This window comes from Onychomys torridus, chromosome 6, assembly GCF_903995425.1.
Source record: "Onychomys torridus chromosome 6, mOncTor1.1, whole genome shotgun sequence".
Classification (NCBI taxonomy): domain Eukaryota; kingdom Metazoa; phylum Chordata; class Mammalia; order Rodentia; family Cricetidae; genus Onychomys; species Onychomys torridus.
In genome coordinates, this window is record NC_050448.1 from 68,270,858 (window position 1) to 68,281,479 (window position 10,622).

General features: G+C 40.0%; 1 protein-coding gene across 1 annotated transcript; it reads right to left on the reverse strand.

The window, feature by feature from the left end:
• Positions 1-5,909: 5,909 nt before the first annotated feature.
• On the reverse strand, positions 5,910-6,158 carry Lce6a (late cornified envelope 6A). The gene has a single exon (XM_036189896.1). It carries the CDS (start codon positions 6,156-6,158, stop codon positions 5,910-5,912), a length of 249 nt encoding a protein of 82 aa, XP_036045789.1.
• Positions 6,159-10,622: the final 4,464 nt, after the last annotated feature.

Here is a 10,622-nt window from a genome sequence, read left to right on the forward strand (position 1 = left end):
GAACATAAGGACATTCTTATTCCCATGTAACTTCATCCTTCTGCTGGTATAAAAAGGCGAGCTTCTCCCACTCAGGTGAGCAGATCACTGCCTTTATCCCTCTTTTTTGAAGATTGCCATACTGATAAAGTCCTTGGCTCATTATAACCCTTCAGTCATGAGCCTCACCATTGTTATCTTATGTCCTGGACCCAAAGACCCAGTCTCACAAAAGATATCCTACAGTGAGCATGTCTTAAGAGGAAGATAAGGGAGACAGTTCATTTGCCCATTTCCCCCTCCTCAAAATTTATTTCCTGCTAGAAAAGCAATGTTACCTTGAACTAGCAGAGCCCGACTCTACATTCTAAAGAGAGCAAGGAAGGGATTCCAAAGCCACAGGCATGTTGCTTGGGTCTTGAGAGGACCATTTCCCTCCCTGTGGCATTAGTAGTCTCTGTCCTGTCATTCCAAGCTTGTATTTATATTCTAGGACATGGTGGTTCAAGCAAGGAGAGCCTCCCACATCCTCACCTGTTTGTGCATGCGCCTGTATTCCACATTTCTTATTTTCCTCTCCTAACACTGCTGAGTTGGGTTTGTTGCTTATGAAAAAACAGAATATTGCAAAGTTTAAAATTGACTATGTATCAGCTCCTAGGTTCCAGGGCAGTAGGGCCAAGCCAGCAAGAAACAGCATGGAGTAGGGAAGCTGTGCTTTCAGAATCCATTCTGATTCAGGAACAGATCAGGAATTCCACATCTGATTGCTCATGAGCCACAGGAGGAAGTCATTTCAAAACGCAGATCCCTCATCCCCAACTAAGATCTACTGGCTTATAACCTCTAAGGAGTCAGACTTAAGTATATGCATTCTTAAAATACTTCCTGGGTAATACTGCCAGATTTGAAAAGTCTCAGAATGTTCCCTTGAACAGAGATGTAGCCAGCCCTTAGAACATTCTGATGACCTTTCTGCTGCCACTTATTACCTTCCTCTGAGCTCCTTCAGAGGATTTCATGGGTAGTTGAGCTATGTACAAAGTTTAGGCCTCTTCCAAAATCACTCACCCCTGGAGAGGCTTTAGCCAACATTATGTGACTGCCCGATCAAGTTCTTATGCCTAGCAATGAGCTTTGCTACCTTAATGGAAATGCTTTCACTTAGAGAACTCATTATGCCATTAAGGAAACCCATTTCTTTTAAGGTTTTCTTCATTTTGGATTTTTTTCCTAGTAAATATCTATGATCAGATACTAAAGAATTCTAATAATGTCTTTAAAATGCAGTTTTTAATATAGTTTGTTCTTACCAAGATTTATTAACTGAGCTAGTCATAAATAAAATATGTTGCTTGGTTTGGTTATGTGTTTCTATGTTTAAAAATGAAAACTGAAATCATCCATCCAAAGAGTTCAACTATAAACAGGATCAATACTAAACCCAAGATCAACTGATTATCAACCCAGCCTTCATGATTGAGACTGGATAAAAAGGCAGAGTGAGCACAGAGTTGGGTCCCTGCTCACAACACACCAGCTGTCTAGTGTCTGCAATCAGATCATTTTGCCTCAAATCCCAGCTCCATCTCCTGCTAGCTGTGGAACATAAGATTTCACATAACCTTTTGCTTTGGTTCCTGATCCACAAAGCAATGATGATAATTATTTCTGTTCTGTAGAGCTGCTGTGAGAATTGTCGGCAGTATGTGTACAGTGCTTGGAAATATTCTTGATATATTGCTGTTCTTGCTATCATCATCACCATCATCACCATCATCATCATCATCATCATCATCATCATCATCATGACCAGCTGGCTTTGAACTTTTAATCCTCTTGCCTCAAACCTCTGAGTATTGGGATTATAGATACACACCACCACACTTAGCTTATTTGTTGCTACCATCATCTGGCTAGTTTAATGCTACTTAATAATAAAGACCTATCTTTTTTAATTTCTCCAAAGATTTACAAGTACCCAGAGTATTTTTTCAATTAAAAACAAATCCAGGAGGGGCTGGAGAGATGGCTCAGAGGTTAAGAACACTGGCTGTTCTTCCAGAAGTCCTGAGTTCAATTCCCAGCAACCATATGGTGTTTCACAAAAATAAATCCAGGGCTCTCTAAAGAAATGACTGAATCAAAATCTAAGGCAGAGTCAGAAAGTTGGGATGTGCTCAGAAATGAACTAATGATGTTATATGAAAAGGGTGTGACAAGAGCAAGAGATTTCCATGCTAGAACAATATGCTGTTCTTATGAACTGTTAAAATTTTGTATATGGGGCATTTGAATATTCATTTATTCTAATCAGCAAATACCTATAATATGTCTTTATTATTTACTACCTGTTTTAAAACATCTGTACAGTTGTATGGCTAAGTCAAGCTAACTAACATGCATTGCCTCATATAGTTAACATCTATGTTATGGTGTGAGCACTTCAAGTCATCTATCTGTCTGTCTTCTATCTATCTATCTGTCTGTCTGCCTGTCCATCTGTCCATCTATCTGTCTCTCCACCTATTATGAAACAGGGTTTCTCTGTGTAACAGCTCTGGCTGTCCTGAAACTTACTCTGTAGACCAGGTTGGCCTGGAGCTCACAGAATCCACCTGCCTCTGCCTCCCGAGTGCTATGATTAAAGGCATTTGCCACCACTGCCTGGCGGCAGGTACCCTGTACTTTCAACATTAAAATGAAGCCATATTATGGCCACACTGAAAAGACATTCATAATTTAGGCATTTCTTATGAATGCACACATTTAAAAATAACTATGAAGCTGACATAAATCTCTACGAGGAAAATGATCATCCAATCACTAGCTCACTTCCATGTCGGTGTTTTGAAATGAATTTTGATGCAGTCAAAACAGTGTGTGTATGATGGTGTGTAAACAATGTGACCAAAGCAAGGAACCTCAGGATTGTCTAGGAATAGGCTGAACTCTTAGGAACTATTCTTATTAAAATTAGCTTCTGCTACACTTTGTTCCATTGTTATTTGGTAAATGTCTGTCTTCAATGAAAATCAGAAATAAATTTTAGGAAAACAAATTTTCATACATATGATAAACACAATCAACCAAGCATTGACACTTTTCATATGGGGGATTCTTTCCAGAAACATTTACAAATGTTTTGACTATTTAAAATCATTATTTAGAAATCTACTGATTAAGACATTCAAGACACTGACACGTCATCACTCATAGGAAACTACTGTTCACAGATGAAGTTATTTTTCTTCAGTCAAAATGAAGAAGTATCCAGCTTTTTAAAATATAGTTTTATGACAATCCAATTATTGAGATACGTGTCAAGTCTTCCAGGAATTGCTCCTTTTTATGACTTTTTCCTACTATGGCTACAGCAGTCCTTTAACAAAAGACCCGCCCTTGCTGCTGAACAGAAGAACTCCCTCTTCCTAAAGTATGATTTTCCTAAAAGTCTCTCAAAACTCAGTCAGAAATTTCTACAATTCTACAGTTTCAACTCTAACACGTATTCTAATAAAACTGAATAATCACCAATGAGAATGTTCATTATACTTTGTCTTGACACCAAAATGATGGAAACAGTGTAAATGCCCAACATAAGGAAAGTTGTTATGGTGTGTTAGTGGCATGTGTCACATGCTGGCCAATGCTTGTCTGTATGGAGGGTGCTGACAATTACTCTTTTACTGTTGATATTTAATTAGTTTTGTTTATTGATTTATTTTAAAGATTTATTTTATGTATGTGGGTGTTTAGTGTGACTAAATATACACCACATGCATACCTGATTCTGGCAGAGGTTGGAAGAGGGGTCAGATTCACTGGAACTGCAGTTCCAATTGGTTGTGAGTCACCCTATGTATGCCCGGAGTTAAATCTGGTTCTCTACCAGAGCAGCCAGTGCTCTGAATCACTAAACCATTTCTCCAGCCCATATTTCCTTATTTTTAAAATTTTATTTTTTTTATGTATGTGTAGACATGCGTGGTGTGTGTGTTTGCCATGCATGTGCAGCTGCTGGAGGAACCTGAACAAAGTGTCACGTCCAGGGCTGGAGTTACTGATAGCTGTGAGCCACCTGATGTGGGTGCCAGGAACAGAACTTAGTCCTTTGAAAGAGTGGCAAGAGCTCCTGGCTACTCAGTTTGACAATGTACACTTTGGGATATTATGAAATGATCCCACTGTGTTATTTTTACATATAGATAAGAAGTTACTAGTCATGATCATTTTGAGAATGATTCTAAGGCTGTCTTAATCATCTTTATGTTTATTAGCATTAGAAATTCTTTTTTCTTTCTTTTTCTTTTTTCTTTTTTTTTTTTTTAGTATTATGGGTTTAGCTCAGCTCTTCACCCATGCCTGTCTAATGCTCTACCAATTCTCCTATTCTCCCACATTAACAAATCTTTTTTTTTGGAAAAGATTTGCATGGTCTCCTATTATGTATGTAGTAACAATTACACATACATAATTACGTGTAATTATGACACATATGTGCATTTGGGTATAGGTCACAACAAAGGTAAAATCAGGTCCCAGCATCATGGGGATGACTGTAGAAATGAACATCCTATAGATTGGAAAAGATGTGCTAATTTTTTAGAATAGTCAGTAAAATATTTTGGGCTAGATACTCAAGCAGTGCACATCTATGAAAACTCTTCACATGGAGTTTATATTGAAATGAGACATAGCTGAAGCTGAGGCTGCCTCCTGACCTTATAATGTATATCAGGCTTCCCTAAAACCTAGGCTAGTAGGTCTTAGGTGTGGGCCCAGACTTTCTCCAGAAGAACAACACTTTAATAGTTAGAATTTTATTCCTTAAATTCTGTAAACTCAGCTGGTGGGTTTAACATAGTCTGTCATTTTGACTGGCGCTCCAGCCACATTTAAGCTCACACTGTTGACCAGTATCCCCTTTGCCTTATGATGGATTCTGCTGGATCCTTCCTGTGGAAGGTGCTTCCATCCACACTCCAGGACCAAAGTCAGCCTACTTTTAAAGGACATTTGAAAACTTCCTACCCCAGGTAGCCTGTTCTCCTCAAGACCCCAAAGGCTCTTCCCTTTTCTTGTCTTTCACTCTGAGATCTACAAACAACAGTTAATTCACACCATCAGAATTTTAGAACATGGCACTCACTGGCACTCACTGCTGCCCTTGATGTTTTCTGTCTTTAAATTCTTTCTTTTCATTCAGTTCTGTTGTTCTTTGTTTTTTATTTTTGAATCACAATTTAATTACAGTGTTTCTCCCTTCCCTTTCCTCCCTCTAAAGTATAAGGTCTAAACCCTTTCATAGACCCCTCCCTTCCACACTCTCCTTCAAATCTGTAGCCTCACTTTTCATTGTGTGTATGTGTGTATGTGTGTGTGTGTGTGTGTGTGTGTGTGTGTGTGTGTGTATGTGTGTGTGTGTGTGTGTGTGTGCTTCTAAATATAACCTGTTGTCTTTAAATTCTTTTGAGACATAGAAATGAGTAATTTAATAAGCATTAATTTTGTTAGTTCATTAATCTGTAATATACCTACTTCTTCCACTGGATCATAACATTTCCTAGCAGCAGGTAAAATCTCCCACTTGCATCTTTAAAAACAGAGGCCAGCACTCGATGTTCAACATGGACGTATTGTTATGAAGCTCCAGAGAACTGAAACACAGATTCCCGGAAACCTGTCCCTGAGAGAAGAACCCACTTGAGGGGCCTCTGTGCTTCTGACCAGGGTCTCAAGGACACACAGAAGTCACAACCATGCACTGTGAGCAACTTTATTCTTGTTGAACTGATGGGGTGGGCAGGAGAGAGAAACAGGAAGTGTTTTTCAGGCCAAGGGATGGGGGGGTAGGGAGAGGCCTGGGCTTCCTGCTGGAATTCATGAGTTTGGCTGGGGAGAAGGTTACTGCAGCTCTGTCCAGTCTCCTAGCACTCTTCCTCTTTGCAGTGATAGGTGGTACCCCCTCTGAGGCAGCGGGGCTGTGGGTGGTGAATCCTCCTTCGTCCTGCAGTGTTCTGAAGCTCCGGCCTTTGGGAGTGGGAAGAGCAGCTTCTTGCTGAACAAGAACTCTCACAAGAAGTTGAGCAGGTAGTCAGACAGGGGTCTGGGCATTGAGGAGGTGGACATTTGGGAGCCTTTGGGAGCTCCTGAGGCTGTTGCTTCTGCTGTGACATTGCTCAGCTAATGCTTCAAATCTGCAAGAAAGAGAACATGCTGTTATATCAGAGAGTAGGAAGCGCAGGCCAGTTTTCTCAGCTGCTGAGACGACCATCATCGGAGCCAGCATCAACAACTCAGAGAAGCCTATCCCAAGAGGAAGAACAGTGGATTCTAAAGGGTTGGACTCATCAGGAGTAAATTCTGGTGAGGATTTTTAAGAATTTTCAATAATCAAGTTAATAACTCTCCCCTTCCTATAAAAGGAAAGTAAAATGTATCTTGCTGAACTAACAGGACACCTTTTCCAAGACTGATGTCTGCCATCATCAAGGGTAAAGAACAACCACATGTCTGTTCTTCTGTTACTTGGTTCCTGACCTCAGTTTTCTAAGCCTATATGATGTCTCTACTGTTTTTCTGCTCTCTGGCCCCCATTGGTTTGTCTCATGTAGGATCATTTTAGAGTTCTTGGCATGAATTTCCAGCTTTTCCCTTTTCCCTGCTACAAATCTTTCCTTCTTGGTTTGTTAATTTGCTGGGGGAGACACTAAGGGATGCCAAGACTTCCTTAGCAAAGTGTGAGTGAGTAACATCCAAGTGTCTGTTCACCCAAAAGCAGCCTTACCTTCAAGGAAGATGAGTAGACAAGTCACCCCAGGAGGAGCCTGAGGTTTTGTGGGACCAGGACCGAAGGTGCTTTTTTATACTTCCTCCAGTTGAAGCCTCCAGGCTACTTGTTATTGGAGGGCAGTCACAGAGTGGATGATCTATCCAGGTGTTTCATAATTCCCAGGGCAGGATTTCTCACCTGTCTACACCTGGGATGAATTTCAAAAGGAATTCCATGTAAGCAAGTGATGAAGAGGCTGAGGGATTAGGCTGGCTTATGTAGAATTGAGTACACCACACAGATGAGACAGGAAGAGAGACTAGAAAAGGACTTCTTCTGTATTTAGTTTCGGATGGAAGAGGGAAGATCACCTTCAACCTGTGACCAGAGTCTGAGGAAGACTCTGCTTGTATCCTGGTACCCATGACTGAACATCCAGCTCAGCGCCATGCACTCCATGGGACTTACCTAGTTTTATAGTCACGTCAGAGTCCCAAGTCCTCTGAACTCAGATCTACAGCTGTCCCGGGTCATAGTGACCTAGATACATACCTTATCTCCTCTAGTAAACTGAATGACAGAGCCTTGTCATTATCACTTCTGCATTCCTAGAGCCTGATGCTATTTCCAACACATGCCAAAAATGCTCATTAATGTTTGATGAGGAGCTCAATCTACCCAACTTTATAGCAGAGCTTGTATCCAAGGAGAACAAAAGCAGGGAAATAAGACCCAACTCATTTCTTTTTATAGTTAGATTTTTATTTTTATTTTTATTCCCTTTTTGTGAACACCCTTTCCAAATCTGTGGGTGGACTTTGCCTGGCACAACAGACTGAGTAGGGAGGAGAGAAAACATTCATAAATGCCCATCTTTAAACACAGTTGAGGATCTGTGTGTTGATCAAGACACTCCATGGAAAAACCTTTTACAAAGGAAAAGTTTTTCTTCATCTTTTATGAAAATTGGTATTATCCCATATTTTCCTTGTTAGAGTGAAAATCTTTTCATCTAAATATTGTTTCTAACTTCCAGGTGTTTCCATCTAGGAATCACTGTTGATGTGCACACTTCATTAAAAAGTAATGATGAGCTTGGTAGTATGGGCCAGGCCTTGCCTGCCTCTAACCATCCCTAAAAACATACTATAATGTAGAAACAACTGACTAAGTGAGAAAAGATGAAATTTGATCATAGAAGCAGTCCTCAAAGACTCCAAATCAGATTGGAGACAAAGGTTGACATGATTGGGAGATGGGATAAGGAATAATGATCCTAACCAGGGTAGAAAACAGAACAAAAATAAAAAAGAATTGCTTTTGTAGGGCTAAACCTAGGGCTAAACTCATCTTTCACCTCTGAAAAGGTTTAGGAATGTAGAACTGATGAAGGGAATTTAAAATACTTGTGAAAACACAGCAGGTAGGAGAATGATCTGGTCTATGTCATTCCATAAAGAGAGGGTCCTAGAAAGAGTGCATCTAATTGACATGATCTCAGTGATTAAACAACATCTTCCTTGACTCGTGGGCCTTTCTTCCTTCTCACCCTCAGGCACCAGGCAAGCCTATATGGCTGCTCCTTGGCATGCTTCCTGTGCACTGAACCATAGTGGGAAGGCAGTCTGATTCCAATGCGTTGCTTTTTCTTTGCTCCAACACAGACCTGCAGCGTGTAATTTCCCACCATGGAGACCTCACCTGCTACAAAAGCATTTACTTGAGCTTATCCGATAATCATTCTTTTTATAAGGATTATGAGCTTTTCCTGGAGTTTCTGCCAAGAGTATTCTGTCCAGGATGAATTAAGTATACCTACCTATTTCGTGTATTTTCCATCCTCTGCATTATTGTAGAAATCACCCATAGGAACCTCTAAGTGTAGTAAATTTTATCACAGTGAGGCACCGTGCTGATTGATTCTAGAAGGGTTTGCCCTTGCAGTAGAGGATGTTAATCTAGGTTTGCCTAGTCACTAGGGAGCCTCTTCAAGTTGTTCTCTCTTCAAATGGAATTACACATCTAGCCACTTGTACATCAGGACCCCCAAAATTTACTGTTCTTACATTTCAACTCCTCCTCTCATGCTGGTTCAGGTATTTAAGAGTAGAATTTCATAATTTGATAGTAATGAAATACCTACTATGAACACGATACAAGAAAGCACAGACCCCGACCTCATGCATTAATAAGTGACACCAGATGGTCCTGAAAGGGGAGAGGGGTAGCAAAGTAGCAGGAAAGTGCTGCTTGGATTTGAGAGTGTGATTACCTGTCACAAGAGTACCTAGTTAGGAAAGTAGTGTCTGGAGAGGTGGCTCTCATCACAGAACCTAGTCTGGAGACAGGATCCCACCCCAAAAAGTGTCTTTTGTCATTCCTACCCACTCTTTGACACCATCGAATTTTCCTGAGCAATAAACACCTACAAATTCTGAACCTCAAATGAAGTTTCTCTGAATCTTACTGCTGTATTTTTCATTTTTTCTTTTCTTCTTTTTTTTCTGGTTCCCTGAATCTTTTACATATTCCAGAAGTAACATCCCAAGTGTATTTTAAATGTCTCTTTTATCTTGTTTATTTTTTCCATCCATTGTGATCCTCATACTGTAGCTTCAAACCCTGACCCTGGTGCTTTATTTCATTATATCTCATATGCTGAGTAAGTGGATTTAAGTAGGTCCACACAGTGAGCCATTTATTTCAGAATAAATCCTGCTCATGTTTTCTCAGGAAGAAGGGCCAAGTGATTTTCTGGACCTGTATTTTCCCTCCCGTGTGGTATTGTGCTCAAGCCACCAATGATCATGATTTCTCTTTTTGTGGAAAAAAGCAAGTTTTTAATAATCCTACAACATCATGAGGATTGTTTTTAATACAATGTTTTTATTGATTCTTTGAGAATTTCATACATTCATACTGTAATAATATTTACTCCCCATGGCTTCTAAATCCTCCCAGATCCATCCTCAACACCCACTTTCCCTACCCTCCCAAATTCATGATCTCAGTCTCTCTGTCTCAGTCTCTCTCTCTCTCTCATAAGCTGCCAAGTTAAAAGGAAAAAAAAGCACTGAGCAGTACTGGCTCAGGCCTTTAATCCCAGCATTCAGGAGGCAGAGGCAGGTGGATCTCTGTGAGTTCGAGGCCAGCCTGGTATATACAGAGACTATAATATAATATAAAATGGTCATTTTTTATATTTTCTGACTTTAATTTTAATTTTAAAATATATATATATATGTGCCTTGCTTGCATGTATGTCTGTACAGCACTTGCACGCCTGGTTCCTGCAGAAACCAGAAGCAGCCCTTGGATGCCCTGGAACTGAAGTTATAGATAGATATGAGACACTGTGTGAGAATCAAATCCAATCCCTTCCGAGGAGCAGCCAGTGTTCTCAACCACTGAGCCACCTCTCTAGTACCTACTTTTCATTATTAATCAACATGAAAAAATACTATTTCAATGTGCCATTTTCAAGAAAAATTTTGTTTAGTTGATTCTTCTCCAGTCTCATCTCTTCCACCCTCCCTTCCTACCTGTTGTACTTCAGAGTGTCCCTTTCTCTTTCCTATCACATGGGCCCTTTAGCTCCTTCTACTGAGCACGTTTCTTTACTTTCATTTGGTCTGGTAGTTTTTTGATGCTTCAGGCACTTTTATACCCATTTTTAATCATACATACATACATTACAGACTAGGGTTCACATAGGAGAAGACAACATGCAGTTTTTACCTTTCATTGTTTGAGTTACCTTGTTTAATATAACACTCTCCAGATTCATCTACAGACCTACAATTTTCACGATTTCATTTCTTACACCGAGGAAAATTGTACTGTTAGTATGTACTGGATTTTTACTTTC

Coding starts and splice junctions, on each gene's coding strand:
- Lce6a (XM_036189896.1), bottom strand. CDS start 6,158: ATGTCACAGCAGAAGCAACAGCCTCAGGAGCTCCCAAAGGCTCCCAAA.